This window comes from Dunckerocampus dactyliophorus, chromosome 14 (assembly GCF_027744805.1).
Source record: "Dunckerocampus dactyliophorus isolate RoL2022-P2 chromosome 14, RoL_Ddac_1.1, whole genome shotgun sequence".
In the NCBI taxonomy this organism is placed as follows: Eukaryota; Metazoa; Chordata; class Actinopteri; order Syngnathiformes; family Syngnathidae; genus Dunckerocampus; species Dunckerocampus dactyliophorus.
The window spans coordinates 28,703,948-28,722,399 of NC_072832.1; the positions used below are offsets into that span (position 1 = coordinate 28,703,948).

Sequence of the window (18,452 nt, forward strand, 5' to 3'; positions counted from 1 at the left end):
TGAAACCCTCCAAAGAATGTGATTGGTGGAGTGCGAAGACGCACTGAAGAAGCGTCTCGTGGGAGTTGTAGTTTATGTTGCTAGTGTCAGTTGTCGCTCAATAGCCATTTATCAGCATCATAGTTTATTTATAGTAGTATAGTTTAGTTTATGAACTTTTATTCCAATGACGTTTGTCATACTTTTAAGGTATTTAATCAAGTAATTATCTTGTTTCAGCCGCTAAATTTCATGAAGTCTTGTCTTGACTGTGTTTCACAGAGGAAGAGTCATTCAGAACTTCTCATCAGTTATTTCACCTCAACTACAGTATGAGATTTATTGTACTTTTCCACCAGTCTCCTATATTGCAGCAATTCTGTTATTTAATGAGAGACTTGTAGATGATTTCCACAAATGAGTCAATATTTAACCTTTTACTTGAATCCTTATTTTCAGGCCCTGATTTGGATTTGTTTTTTACAGAGCACAATGAAAAGGAGTGGCTTTATGAGAATCTAGAAGCAATGTGAGATGCGAGTGAGACTGCCAACTCTTCATCAAATGCAGGTGTGTGTGGTAGACGGCTATCAATAATAAAGAATTCATAGCAAGCCTGGGCATCAGATGGGGTATGGGCCAGGGGGTGATCCTGACCCTGAGAAAGATTGATGTCACTATGTCGTGTCGAGTCTAGTGAGGGTGTGACTTTATCTTAACAACAGAGTTCCTGTTTTCATCTTGCTGAGAGATGTATCACTTTCACTTCCAACAGCGTGTGGACCAAGAAAAAAAAAAACTTTCCAGCCTTATTTTATGGAGTATACCAACAGTAGCTGGAGTGGGGAGAAATGACACCACAAGGGGAAATCACCAGAGTCTGGCAAAAGTCTGTACGTGCAAAGATAAGCCACAGTTGTGAATGACTGGATGAGGTCTAATAATACATCAGATGATGAGTGATGCTGTCTGGGCCGGGGGGGGTCAGCAGTCACTCAAACATGTGAGCTACGAGTTGCTGGAGAGGTTCCCGCAGTTAATGAAGATTTATTGCTGGTAAACTGGAGCAATCATGGCAGTTGCATAACCTTTGGTAGGAAACTCACTTGGAAATTCTACATTTTAACCCCAGGAAACTTTTCTTGAACAAAATGTTTATCATGATATGTATTATAATTATATGAAAATAATTGAATTGTGTTCAATAATGCCTTTTATTGATATAATCAAGATTCAATGAGTGTGTGTTGTGACACGCAGAGTAAAAAAAGAATATACACTAGAAAAGTAAATAATGCCAAATATAATATGCAGATAAACATACAGCTTTACAAATGAATGCAAACTCATCTGTTCTCCATCATATAGTTGTAAATGGGAAATGCTCAAGGCTATGTGTTCATGGAACAGCTTAACCTGTAAATACCTATACAGTATTGGAGCTTACGGTAAGCGATCTACTGTACGTGAATGCAGCATGTGACTATAGGGTAAGCGATCTACTGTACGTGAATGCAGCATGTGACTATAAGGTAAGCGATCTACTGTACGTGAATGCAACATGTGAGCTTCACAAGTATTTGGACAATGAGGTCTTGTCTATGGAGTCAAATGTCCAAATACTTTTGAGCCCCTGGAAGTGGAGCTATTCTCCATAATTACTAAATGCTAAAGGCTATATTTTCATGAAATATCGGAAGCTAAAGCTGTAAGTGTGCACTTTGATTTGCTTGTTGTGGCTGCCAGTGTGACTGAATGTGCTCCCACTGGGCATAATCAGCATTTACATTCTTAATGAATGAATGATTGTCTTGCATTCAACCTTTGGACTGGTTGGTGTTTTCATCTGTTATGTTGAACACAAACACTCTGCTGAAAAAAAAGCAGTTCATCTTGCCATCTGCTTTTCCACAGTCATGGAATTATGTTTTTTACCCCCCACCCCCCAAAACCATCCCCTTCCCGTCCCGTTTGGCATCATCGGAGCTTGCACATAGATGTGAGTGGAGCCCCTCCTCCTGTCCTTGTTTTCCACCACTGGAGCAGAACCGAGTCACGCTGGCTGTGAGTCATGAGAGTGGAGGTCAGTGCTGCATGCGTGGGTGTGTCGCGGGGGGGGGGGGGGGGGGGGGGGGGGGAAGATAAACTATATTGAAAGAATGTTGTAAACATGTTCAAAGTTGATAGAAGCCGTACGTACGCTGGAACCTCAACTGTCGTCACTTCAGTCTTACTTTTCTTCTGGCTTTTTTATGTTTATTTGGGACGCTTGCATGCTGCTAGCAAATAGAAAAATGTGATGATAACCATAGAATGGGAAATGGAAGCTAGGAAAGGGTGTGGCAGTAACAATATGCTATGACACACAGCAATACCTATAAAACTCCACTAGGGGGGCATGTGGATCTACAAACACCTTCCTCTTGCATCTTCATTGGTGCGCACTTGTAACTTTACTGTATGAAATCTGACACACATACACTAATCCTTCATTGAAGTCACTTACTGAAGTATACTGAGGTAGAACACGCCATCATACAGTATGTCCAAGTGGTATTTTAAACAATAAAAAAGAAAATAAGTCAAATGATGAAACCATGAAATAAATAATCAAATTATGAAGAACGGTTAGAACAAAAACTTTATTGACAACTTCCATCTGCCACCTGTATGCCGTGTCTTGCCTGCACTCATGGGCCGGCTGAGGCAGAGCCACCGGTGCACACCTGCTTCTGGTCACCGGACGTCCCGGACTAAAGCTTGGCACTGGGAAGCATTCAGTGCCAGATGGTCTTCTTTATGCTGCACGTGTTCCCTGTGCCGTTGTTTCTTGCTACCACGTCTGGCGTCGTCTTTGTTCTGCATGCTGTAAGTCTTTACTTCCTGCTAGGTAGTTCCAGCAGAGTTTGCTATTTCCCTGCTGTGGATTTCCAGCAGCGCCTCGAGTTAGCCATTCGTGTCTTTTCCCCTGTCTACTTTGTGTAGCAGTGTTTTTGTGTTGTCCTTAGGTGGCCTGGCCCGTGGCTTGTGTTTGAACTGTTTCTGTACTGCTGCTTTTTTGGGCTGGCATTTTTCCTGCTAAGGACACTTTTTGTATGAAACAATTCCGTGTTTCACCACTACGTGTCACTCTCTGCTTTGGGATCCTAACTCGGGCTACTGCTGAATCCTAAAACCGTCTACGATGGGTCATCGTGGGTCAGATGACTGCAGTATTCAAAGTATCGGTATTTTCATTTGAGAATGAAGAGCTGGTATCGGAAGGATCGATATTTTAGTATGGTTCCGCACATCACTACTCAGCTCAGATACAAACAGAAAGTCCGGCATTTTACTTTGAAGAGCCAATTTTCAGCGTTGTATGAAAAGAAGATGCAAGAATAGAATTCATCAGTGGAAGCATGTTGCTTAGCAACCTTATCAGCTTGCTGCAGCCTGCGCACGTGGAAGGCACACGCTCACCAGTTACATGCAGACACCACCGATCCACCAGGGGCAGCGTACCACGCCTGCCAGGGTGGGGCTGTAGTGGACTTCCTAGTTGGAGGCTTCTTCCTTGGATGGAATGAGCTTTGTGACATCTTCCAGACCACGACTTCACCAAAGATGGAAAGTGCAGAAAAGAGGGGCTGACTGGTCTCTTCTCGGGACAAACACACTCGTATTACGTTTCATGCTCTCTTCGTCAAAAGATGTTAGTTTGTAGTGAGATGTCAGCGTGTGGAAGAACATGCGAAGATGCTGTTTTGTGTGCTATGCTGGAAGTCTCGTCCAAAGTACAAAAACGTCCATGTTAGTAAGTGTAGCTTGTGATGACGGCCTTGTAGACATCTTTGTGGTAAAGTAGCAGTTATGCCAGTCATTTGTCATATCGTTGAGTGGTCCCAAGTGCAAAGTAACCATGCAGTGCGCAGCACGCATGTCAGCCAGCTGCAGCACTTTCTTCCACAATCCCCCCTCACAAAGTCTAATAAAAGATAGAAAAAAATGGTTCCCACCCCCTCCCAACATAAAAAACGGGAGCTGCTGGACTTCCTTCTCCTGTGCTTGTTTTCAAGTTTGCAGGCTGACGCGTTCAAATGTCCTGTTGGGCTGTGGGACTTTAGAGCTCTTTTCCTGCTACACCTGCCCGCCTGCCAAGCAGGCTTAAGGGGCGCGGCTGGGACCTCTGCCCACATCGCTTGGGGAAACTTGTGGCAAAAACGGAGAGGACTTTGAGGAGTCCAGACGCCACGCTATCCCCCTCAGGAGGTCCACAAGGCGAAGGGGACTCTATTGACTCACGGACTTGGAGGTAAGGATCTTAACGGACTAGAGATACTTTTTAACCAAAGCTGGATGTTGCTGCTGGTTGTGCTTTCATGACAATAAGTTGCTAAATGCTTAGTTGCTAAATGCTTATTGTGCGTTTATGACAATAAGTTGCTAAATGCTTATTGTGCGTTTATGACAATAAGTTGCTAAATGCTTGTCCCTCTTCTGCTCACATCTCCTGTCTTTATAATTAGTGTGTTACGGTGATCTGTGGATAGTTTTACATGCACTTTCCTGAGCTATTTCCATCCCTCCTAAATATATTCCCCATCTTGACCTCCATGCTAGCTAACAGTGGGACAGCAGCTTGATGGACTTATGCATCAAGGCAGGTTAGGAGGTGAATTAGGCTGTGGAGGAGGCTTATTAGGTGGCTTGTTAGGATGCTGTGTGTGGTCGGGATAAGGCAAATAGGAAAGTGGAGTGTGTGAAACATCCTGAGGGTGTGGTGAGTCAATGGACTTTTGTGTGTGTGTTGTCCAGACACAATAAAGCTGTGCTTCTATGCCCTTCTTGACATTTGACTTTTCCAGCTCTTTTGTCCCTGAAAGGTATAAAGTGTTAGCTTGGAGCCCCATGGTTACCTCTAGTGGTGTAGGTTGGACCCTAAAGGACACATAGCGTACATTTAGGAGTTCCTAAGTGAATCTTGTGACACCCTTGAGCTGCTTTCTCCAGCATGAGATGATGATTTATGGCCTGAATAAACATTTGGCACTCTCACTGCTCTAAACAAGCATCCATGTTGTTCTTATCATGTCAGCAGAAAAGATGGGATGGAGCAGCTAACCACACTGGTGGACTTCTCAGAAGACTTGGCAGACCAGCAGGGTGAGCTTTCTTCACTGGAATTCTTTCAGGTGTGTTAAGAAACGTCTCCAGCTTAGACCCGAGTGGTCAGCCTCGGATTTGAAGAAATGGAAATAGAACTGGTTCAAGTCACAGTATATCAGTATGCATATCAATATATCAATATACCATCATATCAACATATTCATATATCAATATACCATCATATCAACATATTCATATATCAATATATTCATATATCAATATATCATCATATCAACATATTCATACAGTATATCAATATACCATCATATCAACATATTCATATATCAATATACCATCATATCAACATATTCATACAGTATATCAATATACCATCATATCAACATATTCATACAGTATATCAATATACCATCATATCAACATATTCATATATCAATATACCATCATATCAACATATTCATACAGTATATCAATATACCATCATATCAACATATTCATATATCAATATATCATCATATCAACATATTCATACAGTATATCAATATACCATCATATCAACATATTCATATATCAATATACCATCATATCAACATATTCATATATCAATATATTCATATATCAATATACCATCATATCAACATATTCATACAGTATATCAATATACCATCATATCAACATATTCATATATCAATATACCATCATATCAACATATTCATACATCAACATATTCATATATCAATATACCATCATATCAACATATTCATACATCAACATATTCATATATCAATATATCATCATATCAACATATTCATACAGTATATCAATATACCATCATATCAACATATTCATACAGTATATCAATATACCATCATATCAACATATTCATATATCAATATATCATCATATCAACATATTCATACAGTATATCAATATACCATCATATCAACATATTCATATATCAATATACCATCATATCAACATATTCATATATCAACATATTCATATATCAATATATCATCATATCAACATATTCATATATCAATATACCATCATATCAACATATTCATACATCAACATATTCATATATCAATATATCATCATATCAACATATTCATATATCAATATACCATCATATCAACATATTCATATATCAATGTATGGATATATCAACATATGAATACAGTCAAACTTGTCTATAGCGGCCACTAGAGGGAGTCTGCAAAAGTGGCTGCTATAGACAGGTGGCCTCTATAGACAGGTTGGCGTCCAGTTTGAATGTTGACCAGTAGAGGGAAAAAAAAGAAAAAAAAGGGAAAATAATAATAATAATAATGTTGACCAGTAGAGGGCACTGCGGACTGCTGATAAAAGTTGTACAGCACTACTAGGCTTGTTATTATCATGGTTCATGGTTTTAATCCTGAACATGCATGAGTCAAACAGTAGCACATCACATAGTACAATTCACAATTTTGCATGTCCAAAAAGGAGTAGGAAGAAGCAAAGCTTATTTAATCCTACCCCTCATCAGTTTCACATCAGTTGCAATACATTTATTCACCTCTTGTTCTTCCAAGTGTACTTTGTAGGTCTACATGACAATGTAGTGCAATCATAGCCAAGGTTTTTACTTACTAAAAGGAAGCTAGAGGCTTAATAATAACTGATAAGTGATAAAATACTTCAATTAAGTACAACCAAACTCAGTTTTGCTCCCGCTGCCGCATGCATGCTAGCGTATGTTTTTTTTTATTGTAGCGTCGCTGGGAGCACGTCCTGTTCCCAGCATACTTTGCGGTAATGTTTTGGTGCAAATGCTCTTAAAGTTACATGTTTGACCAGGAAATAGCAAGCTCAAAAGAAGACAGCTTTTTTATGTGGAACAACTGACAGTTTGTGTGGATCTTGTGAATGATTGTGACTGAGCTAGGACTCAGTAATTAAAGTCTACACACGACGGCTTCATTGATTGAAAAACTAAACTTTTTCATGCATGAAGCTTCTACTTGAGTCGGCAATTTGGCCGCTATATGCGGTCAGATATTGACCAAGGGAGACAAAATGGGTGGCCGCTGGCTGCGTTGGACAGGTGACTGCTATACACAGGGTCTATAACATGTAAATTTGCTGTGAGGGATTTTTCCGTGGCCGCTATAGGCAGGTGGCCGTTCTATAAAGGTGGCCGCTAAGACAGGTTTGACTGTATATGAATATATCAACATATTCATATATCAATATATCGATATATCAACATATGAATGTGTGTATCACTGTTTGGTACGGTAACTGTACAACACGTGATAGGAAGGCACTCCAGCGGGTGATCAAGACCTCACAGAACACTGTTGGGGCAGCCCTCCCCTCACTGCAAGACATTTATAAAACTAGAGTCCTACGAAGAACACACAACCTCATCAAGGACAGCACACATCCACAACACTCATTATTCACACTCCTACCGTCAGGCAGACGCTACAGGAGTTTGAAGTCCAGGACCACAAGGCTGGCAAACAGCTTTTACCCACAGGCCATCAGGCTCCTCAACGAAGCACTCGCACACGCCGCACGCAACACACGCACACACTCATAGCACTTTATTTATTCATTTATTTGTATTATTTATCTGTATTAATGTCTCTTCTGTTGTTGTTGCTTAATTTATTGGTATTTATGTTTCTTATGTTCTTATTCTTTCTTGTGTTTTCTTTCTTTTCTTGGGAGAATGAACAGAATAAGAATTTCATTGCATGGTATAACTGCTGTTTTACTGTGCATATGACAATAAAACTCTCTTGAATCTTGAATATATCAACATATGAATATATGAATATATCAACATCCTGTCCGTAGCATAAGAAAGCAATAAAACACGAGGGTGATGCGTTCCTACACAAGTTCATTCAACGTGTTTTGCAGACAAGAAGGTTAAAATGACTTCATAAAACGTCATCTCGCTGGAAAATCATTCCCTAAAATTCCACAAATCATTCCATAAAAGAAAGAAAAAGATAAAAAATGAAGAGTGAGGATAAAATAGTTTGAGTTGGGAACTTTTCATCCTGGATTTGAACATTGCCAACGTTGAGGATTGTCACGCGTCTTCTGCAAGACTTTCAGATTTCAGCAGCATAGAACTGAAACGCAGCCTCGCCGTATTTAGTCCTGACACCGAGCACCCAGAGGAGACCCCACCGCCCCCGAGCTTCTCAGAGTCCGAGATTAAGGACGTCATCACAAAACATCTCATTTTTTCAACATTCCTGATCGCCACGCAAGCGTAAAAAGAAGTGCACTCTTCTAAAAGCAGCAAAGCACTCCCATTATGGCAGTCACCTAGCTTCCTGCCTTATTACTCATTATTATTATTATTAATTATTACTAATTACTTAAAAACACATGACCAAAATCACCCCTCTTTTTAAAGACCCTTTTTGGACTTCATAAGACAAATTCAGAAACAAAATTATTACTTTCTTTTAAAGCATTTTTGTTTGAATTCTGAGTTGTCCAAGTGCTGCATCGTCACATTCTTGCTCTGGTTAGCGTTAGCGTTAGCTACCACTTCTCCACCACCGTTTCTTAGCTGCCACTTGTGACTCTTTTATTCCTGGGATGTTTGTGGGCGGGTGGGCTGCAGACTATTGCTTCTGCTTAAAAGTCTCAGCTTTCATATTTCTCAACCTCTCCTCCTCGTCTCACGTTTAGCGCTGCTGGCGAGCTTTCATAGCTGACTTATCAGCGTGCGTCTGCTGATATCCCGCAAGTGGACACATCATCAACTCACACCGCACTTTTCTTTGTGTGTCACCTTTTAATAGAATCCCATACACACATAGCTAGCATAGCAATGTGCTAACATTACAGGCACATTTTACCAGCAACATCATGCTAGGTTAGCTTACTCGCTGAAGTAAAACAAAGTGATCAAACTTTTTGCTCTCATGTCTTTTGCCAACTGACAGCTAGCTGGCCGCGTTCCAGGATATATTTTACAGTGTGTAGCAAAGCCTGTTTTTCAATTTTTCTCACATTCGGTGGTCATAAACACACTCTATACACCCTTAAAGGAAAAGTACACTTTTTTTGGAATGTTGTCCATCATCCACAATCCTGATGTGAGACATGAACGCATCTTTCTCTTTTCTGTGCCTTCTAAAGATATAAAAACAGGTAAAAAGAGGCAGCTAAGAATGCATGTAATGGGACACACCTGAAAAAAACCTCCAAAAAGCACCAACAAGGCTCCATTTCCATAATGTGATGCATATGAAGCACATTGTTATTATTATTGTTATTAACATTGTTACACCCAAGAACTACCTTACTGGCGTAGTGACACCTCACCACACCACAGCGGCTAGCTACTAGCCGGCTCGCGACTAGCTTCACCACACATTAGCCAAAGGTAATGCTACATATCGGAGCTGTGTTGGTGTTTTTGATGCTAGGTGTAGCGTTCCTTTCTATGTTGCTATGTGAAATCAATGCATCCAGGAAGGAAGTTCCCAAAATACTACAAGTATGACATGTTATCATGAATGTAGCTGTTAGCATGGATAGAAAACCACTAAACCTTGTTGGAGCTTTTTGGAGGTGTTTTCACAGGTGCGTCCCATTACCTGCATTCATTAGCTGCCTCTTTTTTTATCTGTTTTATATCTTTAGAAGGCACAGAAAAGAGAAGGGCGTGTGTTCATGTGTCACACACTAAGGATTGTGGATGATGGGTAACTTTCCTCAGAAAGTGCACTTTTCCTTGAAGACTCACATAAAAGTAGAAACACGCACATTAGAAAGGTGCAAAGCAAGTTTTAGGAGATGGACACAAAGCTGGCGTGACAAAGACTTGCTTGTTGCTTGTTGCTTTTTGGCAGCACAGCCAGAAGACTTGAAACACTTCAAGTAAGCTCGCCTTTACTTTGTAGCCATAAAAGTCTGCTAGAAGAAGAAGAAGAGGATGACGTTGCTGCATGCTATTAAAGAAACCTTTATTACTCTTATTGTTAGTCTTATTGGTCTTATTATTATTATTATTATTATTATTATTATTATGGGTGATCACATCCAGGAAGTATACACAATGACGGGACACTTCATTAGGACACTTCATTAGGACACTTCATGACGGGACACTTCTGCACTCTAATAAAAGACGACAATTCCGCCTTTCCAAAGAAAAAAGTACAAGTACCGTAGATTTATTGTTAGTTCTTGTGGTTCATCTTGTAGACACGTGGATATCATACATTGATCATTGATATATTGATCACTGATTTATTAGTGCTTAGCATGTTGGCCACACAGTCAGGAGATGTGGAAGACCTGGATTGGAATCTCCGTCGGGCATTTCTGTGTGGAGTTTGCATGTTGTCCCCGTGTGTGGGGGGGTTTTCTGGGTACTCCGGTTTCCTCCCACATTCCAAAAACATGCATGTTAGCTTCACTGGAGACTCTAAATGGTCCATAGGTATGAATGTGAGTGTTTGTCTATATGTGCCCTGCCATTGGCTGGACACCAGTCCAGCTGGGATAGGCTCCAGCATGCCCGTGACCCTAATGAAGAATAAGCGGCATAGAAAATGGATGGATAATTTATTCATCTTGCAACATTTTCATTTGTATTTATTTTACAATATCAATATCAATACATTTTATTTGAATCTTTAGTGAAATCAAAACTTTTTTACATTTTCCTTGGCATTTTTGCCATTTGATGAAATGAAGTTTTAAAGATGAGCGGTCCATAAAAGTTGTGATCAGATTGTTGTTTCCGTCTGGATAAATGTTGTTATTTGTTATAGTTTGCTTTTCTAAAATGTTGTTCGAATATTTCTTTCATTTCGATCAATACGTCTTCAGTGAGAAAAAGAAGTCGTTTGTAGGCCTGTTGTGATAATTCATAAATGGATGAATTGAATGAACAGGTGAAAACCAGGTGAGTCATTAAGCCGCCCTTGATCAGTGGACACGTGCACGTATGCATGCACAGGCTGGATGACAAGAGGGTTCACTCTGTGCGCATTGGTTCTCTAGTGGGGTGAAGGAGAGAGTGAACCCTCCTGTCCTCTCATTCAGCCTCTTTGTGGAGGCGGGGCTACCAGCGAGTGGCTACAGAGTGCTAGCAGGTAGCCTGGTGAGAGAGCATATGCTAACATGAATGAAGGCACAGAAGCCATGGTTTCTAAGGCGAATTCAACACCCCAGTGTGGGAATATTTGGGTTTAAGCAATGAACAAGGGGAGCGCATGAACACCAACCAACCGATATGTCGCATTTGTTGGAAAGAAGTGATGAGGAAGAAGGGGAACACGACCAATTTGTACGCACACCTGAAACACGACCAGCCTCTTCAGTTTTCCCAACTGGGAATAAAACTACCGCCGGAGGTGCAGCAGAGCCTTCGTCCCGACAGCCAACGCTTACGGAGGCGTTTGCTCGCCGATGTAAACAGAAACAAAATAGTGCAAAAGAAATGCAACCATTCAATACGGTTACGTGTCATACATTTTATGGTATATAATTCATGAAAAAATGGTCTTAAACGATAATTTGTTGCACAATTATCGACCAGCAAAATTTGTGCAACATGAATAACGTAGGCATATTTTCTCTGTAATATTGTTGTAGTTCATATTAAAAAAGCTGCTGTAGGCACTTGTTCGGATGTTCTGACTGATGGCAGCACTAACCTTGTAAGGAAGCGGTGACCTGTTAAGGATGCTTCCTTATTAGAAGATGTTCTAAGATGTCAGCACCACTCGGATGCATTTGGGACGACTCATCAGGCTCCCACTCGTTTGTCAGTTGCTTAGCAGGGATTACCGTTGCTGCTAAAGTAAACATTCCTTTTAAAGAGTAAGGAGTCTGTCATGATTTTCTTTGTGTTTGTGTGCTTCATCAGTGGTGACAGAGTCCACGAGCAGACTGACGTCCCTCCCGCCAAGTGAGTGCGGCCATGTCCTGGTCCCGCATGACGCTGGAGATGCAGTAATTATAAGCGCGTAGCAAGGAGGGAAGTGCCCGATGAGTAATGCTTTCTCCTTGTTTTGCTTGTGTGTCTTCTGGTTGCTAGAGGGAACCGCAGGATCGAGTCACAGGAACATGGCCAGCAGCAGCAGTGGGACGGCCGTGGAGAAGAATGTCTTAACCCAGAAGAGCAGCACCACTTACTTCACTTCATGTGAGCCTTCACTCATCACATGCCGACTGCTGCAGCCATGCACACGTTCACCTGCGCAAGCTTCCTATCACAGTCATATTAGCTGTTAAGAAGAAGAAGAATAGCAGTAAATAATCACAGCATGTTGCACATGTGGTCCCTGCAGCCTCAGTGGGCATGAGCAGCAGCAGCTACAGCTCCTCCCCGGGGGTTTACCAGGCAGGAGACGCTGCAGGAGGAGGCCACAACGGCACGGGGAGCTACCTAGATGGGGAGGGCTACGGCAGCGGTAGCGGAGGAAGCTACCTGGTGAGCTCCGTGTCCAAGGTCAGCTCGTCAGGTGGCGTTAAGAGAGGGCAGGCCGGCGCCGCCGCTTCGTCCTCTGACAGGAAGCACACGGCGAGCATCCGCTCGGGAGGTTATGAGGGTGAGCTGAAGCCTTGGCACACAAGGACACTGTTCACACTTGGTACTTGATGCTCTGCTATTGTGTCTCTTCCAGGGAGTTCCAGTGCTAATTCCTCCCCGGACTTGGCACGCAAAGACTATGGAATCTATTGTGAGTCACTTTGTTTTTACAGAGTGGAACCTCTACGCTCAACACAATCTGTGATACTACTGTAGTCATCTTTATGAGCTGTTCATGGGGTGTACACTGCAACAGTACACCCATCATTAATTCACTGTCCCTTTTGCCAGGGGTGGACTGGGACAAACATTTCACCATCAGCTTTTTGCTTCAGACTGCCCCGCTTGCCCCCATGATGAGCCTCTATGAACCTGTGTGACACCAACAGCAGAGATTTTATTCTCTAATTGGTGACAGAGCCTCAGGCTGCCTTGCACATCCTTTGAGCATTTGCAGAGAATGCGCCCCCTTGCAGAAAATGGGCTCCCCCTGTGTATCTGTGCCAACTACCCGCCATTTCTGTAGGGTTGTCTGCAGCGACATGTTCCCAGGCCAGCCTGGGACAGTTTGTTACCGTAGTTACCGAGGCCAGGTGCAGCAAAAAATACATTCAATCCATCCATTACTGATTGGCCCCGGTACTCCTGATGTTGGTTGTTGGTTTCGGCAACAATGACGATGAAGAAATTATTTTGGTAACAAACCTTTTTTTCATGACGAAAAGGAGACGGTGACGAGCTAAACTTGGCTCTTGGTCAGTTTTTGTTGACAAGCTGAGACTGGGGGTGGTCGATCACGGTGGCCCCCAACATTTTTACACCCACGGACCAGCTTGTGTTCCAACAAATCTCCGGCCGGCGTACGTACCCCATGAACGTGATATCCACTTCCCCGTGGGACAAAAGGGAGCTCCCAACTAACCGCAGTGCTTGTTTGTTTTAAGAACAAAATGTCACTCTGCTAAAAAGTCACATTTGGCGTCCCAACACCAGAAGCTAGGTGGATAACGCCATCCAGTGACAGCTAGGCAAAGCGTGTCAAGAAAGATGGAAGAAAAGTGTAAGATCAATAGGTTTGATAAGGGATGGGCGTGGATTGGAGTAGTCTGTGTCAAGCCGTCAAACTGAAGCTGTTGAGGTTTTACAGACTAGTGGCGATACGGGACAAAGTGCATCCTTTATCGTCTTTGCGGGATCAGTACGGGTGTCGGCAACCCTCCGTGACACAGCACACATGCTGATCGGTTGTTATGATCGGCTTTGAAAGGCATTTATCGACATATGCCATCACGTGTATTTCCGATATTGATCGGTGGCTGATTGATGGGAGCATCCTTACTAGCACAACCCTTAGGGGGCGCCACAGATGGAGTGTCCTCACTTTTTCATGTGTTTGGACTTTGCAGGCTCCAGCGGCACCAGAGGAAGAAGTGAGAGCAGAGGTATTGACTACTCATCATCCTTCATTTGTTCAACACCTGCACGTTTCAAAAGTGGATTTTCTTTTGTTTCTTGTTGTGATTTGGCTCAGAGAGCGAGATCCGGGCCAGATTGCAGAGCGCCTCTCCCACGGCCGGCAGATGTGAGTAGATATTATTACTAGTTACGCAATACATCGTAAAGACACAAAGCATCTTGCTTTGGCCTTGTGGACAGGGTGGGGGTGCACTGTTGCTGTCATTTTTCCAGATGATCCCACATAGGAAATTCTTTTATTTCTCACGTGTATGTTTAGTGACAAACGACTAACACGTGCTCTACATGCATAATCACAGCTTAGCTCTGCCCTGCGCTGTTTCTGGTGCACATTAGAGGCTGCAGTGGCACCAGTGACTCACTGTCATGTTTATTTCAGTCTCTGTGATCACGCCCCCTGCAGTTAGAAGAGAGTAATTGCACCGACTCAGTCCTGACTGTCCTGTTCACGTGTTTGCACAGCTGGAAGCATTGGAATCAGGATGAAGGGATTTATTGTCTTCTAATAAGAAGAAGAATGGTCCTTTTGTTGTGCAAAAAAGCCGAGCTTTTGCTTTTTCTTAGTAGAGAGACACAGCAATGTGCTCCTAGCAGGCTTAACCCCCACGTGCGGCCACACCGCGGTGTCCAATTACCCACACATGCTTTTCATTTGCAAGGGAGGACCTTCTCTTCTTTTCACTGCAGGGAAACTACTTTTCACATCCAGCTACCAAACAGTAATACATTACTCGAAAAGGAGTACATGACTCTTATAGTAATAGTAATGCATTACTCTAATTCAAGATTCAAGATTCAAGAGAGTTTTATTGTCATGTGCATGGTAAAACAGCAGTTATACCATGCAATGAAATTCTTATTCTGTTCATTCTCCCACAAAAAGAAAGAAAACACAAGAAAGAATAAGAACATAAGAAACATAAACACATAAACATATATACCAATAAATTAAGCAACAACAACAGAAGAGACATTAATACAAGTAAATAATACAAATAAATAAATAAATAAATAAAGTGCTATGAGTGTGTGTTGCGTGCGGCGTGTGTGAGTGCTTCGTTGAGAAGCCTGATGGCCTGTGGGTAAAAGCTGTTTGCCAGCCTTGTGGTCCTGGACTTCAAACTCCTGTAGCGTCTGCCTGACGGTAGGAGTGTGAATAATGAGTGTTGTGGATGTGTGCTGTCCTTGATGAGGTTGTGTGTTCTTCGTAGGACTCTAGTTTTATAAATGTCTTGCAGTGAGGGGAGGGCTGCCCCAACAATGTTCTGTGAGGTCTTGATCACCCGCTGGAGTGCCTTCCTATCACGTGTTGTACAGTTACCGTACCAAACAGTGATGGAGGCGGTAAGGACACTTTCCAGAGTGCATCTGTAGAAGCAACTCAGGATTGTGGTGGACATGCCAAATTTCCTCAGTCTTCTCAGGAAGTACAGTCTCCTTTGGGACTTCTTCATAATTTGTTGGGTGTTGTGAGACCAGGTGAGGTCCTTGCTGATGTGTGTGCCAAGGAACTTGAAGGTTTTCACCCTCTCCACCTCAGTCTCATCAATAAACAGGGGTCTATGCGGCTCCTTTTCCCTTGTTCTTGGATCGATGATCATCTCTTTAGTCTTATCTGTATTGAGAAGGAGATTGTTATCACGACACCAAGCTATGAGGTCCGCCACCTCTCTTCTGTATGATGTTTCAACACCACCAGTGATCAGTCCGATGACTGTAGTGTCATCCGCAAATTTAATGATGCTGGTGTTGTTCTGGGAGGCCACGCAATCGTAGGTGAAGAGCGTGTAGAGGAGTGGACTCAGCACACACCCCTGTGGGGTCCCAGTGCTCACAATTCTTGAGCTGGATGTGCGATTGTGGACTCTGACTGACTGGGGTCTGCCTGTGAGAAAGTTAAACACCCAGTTACAGAGGGAGGGTGACAGGCCAAGTGTGAGGAGCTTATTTGTGAGTTTGTGGGGGCTGACTGTATTAAAAGCAGAGCTATAGTCTATAAATAGCATTCTGACGTATGTGTCCTGGCCCTGTAGGTGAGAAAGGGCTGTGTGGATGGCAGTGTTGACTACATCATCCGTGGACCGGTTCTGGCGATATGCAAACTGTAGAGGGTCCACAGTTGCCGCCGGGATGCTCTTTTTGATGTGGGTCATGACTATTCTTTCAAAGCACTTCATAACAATAGGAGTGAGTGCTATAGGGCGATAGTCATTCAAGCAGGTCACGTTGCTCTTCTTGGGTACGGGCACTATGGTGGTGGACTTAAAGCAGGTCGGTACAGATGCTTGTGCAAGCGACAGGTTAAATATATCAGCAAGCACATCAGCTAGCTCTGATGAGCAAACCCGAAGTGCACGTCCTGAGATGTTGTCTGGGCCTGCTGCTTTTCGTGGGTTAATGGTAATACATTACTCCCAAACAAAAGACAACAAAACAAGGACACTGAACAAGTTGAACAAGTGCATTGCCTTCCACCTACCATTACTCTAATAGTAATAGTAATGCATTACTCTAGTGTAATAGTATTACATTACTCTAATGTAATAGTGATACATTACTCTAGTGTAATCGTAATACATTACTCTAATGGTAATAGTAATGCATTACTCTAGTGTAATAGTAATACATTACTCTCATGTAATAGTGATACATTACTCTAATGTAATAGTGATACATTACTCTAATGGTAATAGTGATACATTACTCTAATGTAATAGTGATACATTACTCTAATGGTGATACATTACTCTAGTGTAATAGTGATACATTACTCTAATAGTGATACATTACTCTAGTGTAATAGTAATACATTACTCTAATGGTAATAGTGATACATTACTCTAATGGTAATAGTGATACATTACTCTAATGGTGATACATTACTCTAGTGTAATAGTAATACATTACTCTAATGGTAATAGTGATACATTACTCTAGTGTAATAGTAATACATTACTCTAATGGTAATAGTGATGAATTACTCTCGTGTAATAGTAATACATTATTAAATTGGTAATAGTAATACATTACTTTAATAGTAATAATTACTTCAATAGTAATACATTAGTATAATAGTGATAGCAATACATTAGTATAATAGTAATAGTAATACATTACTGTAACAGTAATATGTTAGTGTACTAGTAATAGTAATAATACTGTAATAGTAATACATTAGTGTAATCGTAATACATGAGTGTAATAGTAATACATTAGTGTAATCGTAATACATGAGTGTATTAGTAATACATTAGTGTAATAGTAATACATGAGTGAAATAGTAATACATGAGTGAAATAGTAATACAGTACATGAGTGTAATAGTAATACATGAGTGTAATAGTAATAAATGAGAGTAATAGTAATACATGAGTGTAATGGTAATAGTAATACATGAGAGTAATAATAATAGTAATATATAAGTGTAATAGTAATACATGAGAGTAATAATAATAGTAATATATGCAATGTGCAAGGTGCAATGTGGTTTTCGTCCTGGTCGCGGAACACTGGACCAGCTCTACACCCTTGCAAGGGTACTGGAGGGTACTTGGGAGTTTGCCCAACCGGTCTATATGTGCTTTGTGGACCTGGAAAAGGCATTCGACCGTGTCCCTCGCGGTGTCCTGTGGGTGGTGCTCCGGGAGTACGGGATTGGTGGCGCTACTACGTGCCATTCAGTCCTTGTACAACCAGAGCAGGAGCCTGGTTCGCATTGCCAGTAGTAAGTCAAGCCTGTTTCCGGTGAACGTTGGCCTCCGCCAAGGCTGTCCTTTGTCACCGATTCTGTTCATAATTTTCATGGACAGAATTTCTAGGCGCAGTCAAGGTGTCGGGGGAGTCCAGTTCGGGGGCACTAGGATCTCATCTCTGCTATTTGCAGACGATGTGGTCCTGATGGCCTCATCGGGCTGTGACCTGCAGCGTTTACTGGGACGGTTTGCATCTGAGTGTGAAGCTTCTGGGATGAGACTCAGCACCTCCAAATCCGAGGCCATGGTTCTCAGTCGGAAAAGGGTGGATTGCTCCCTCCGGGTTGGGAATGAGGTCCTGCCCCAGGTGGAGGAGTTCAAGTATCTCGGGGTCTTGTTCACGAGTGAGGGAAGGTTGGAGCGTGAGGTCGTTGGCGGATCGGCGCAGCGTCTGCAGTAATGCGGTCGCTGTACCGGACCGTCGTGGTGAAGAGAGAGCTGAGCCGGAAGGCAAAGCTCTCAATTTACCGTTCGATCTATGTTCCCACCCTCACCTATGGTCATGAGCTTTGGGTCATGACCGAAAGAATGAGATCGTGGATACAAGCGGCTGAAATGAGTTTTCTTCGTAG

At 42.2% G+C, this 18,452-nt stretch overlaps 1 protein-coding gene across 1 annotated transcript in view; it reads left to right on the plus strand.

Annotated features, from left to right (window-relative positions):
* Positions 1 to 4,037: 4,037 nt before the first annotated feature.
* col17a1b (collagen, type XVII, alpha 1b) overlaps positions 4,038 to 18,452 on the plus strand; it is a 40,626-nt gene continuing 26,211 nt past the window's right edge. Inside the window, exons 1-8 of the mRNA XM_054798064.1 lie at positions 4,038 to 4,273; positions 5,057 to 5,124; positions 11,987 to 12,028; positions 12,158 to 12,265; positions 12,411 to 12,671; positions 12,747 to 12,803; positions 14,059 to 14,094; positions 14,184 to 14,234. Coding sequence (XP_054654039.1) covers positions 5,070 to 5,124; positions 11,987 to 12,028; positions 12,158 to 12,265; positions 12,411 to 12,671; positions 12,747 to 12,803; positions 14,059 to 14,094; positions 14,184 to 14,234 — 610 coding nt within the window. The 5' untranslated portion in view covers positions 4,038 to 4,273; positions 5,057 to 5,069. The remainder of the gene's footprint in view (positions 4,274 to 5,056; positions 5,125 to 11,986; positions 12,029 to 12,157; positions 12,266 to 12,410; positions 12,672 to 12,746; positions 12,804 to 14,058; positions 14,095 to 14,183; positions 14,235 to 18,452) is intronic.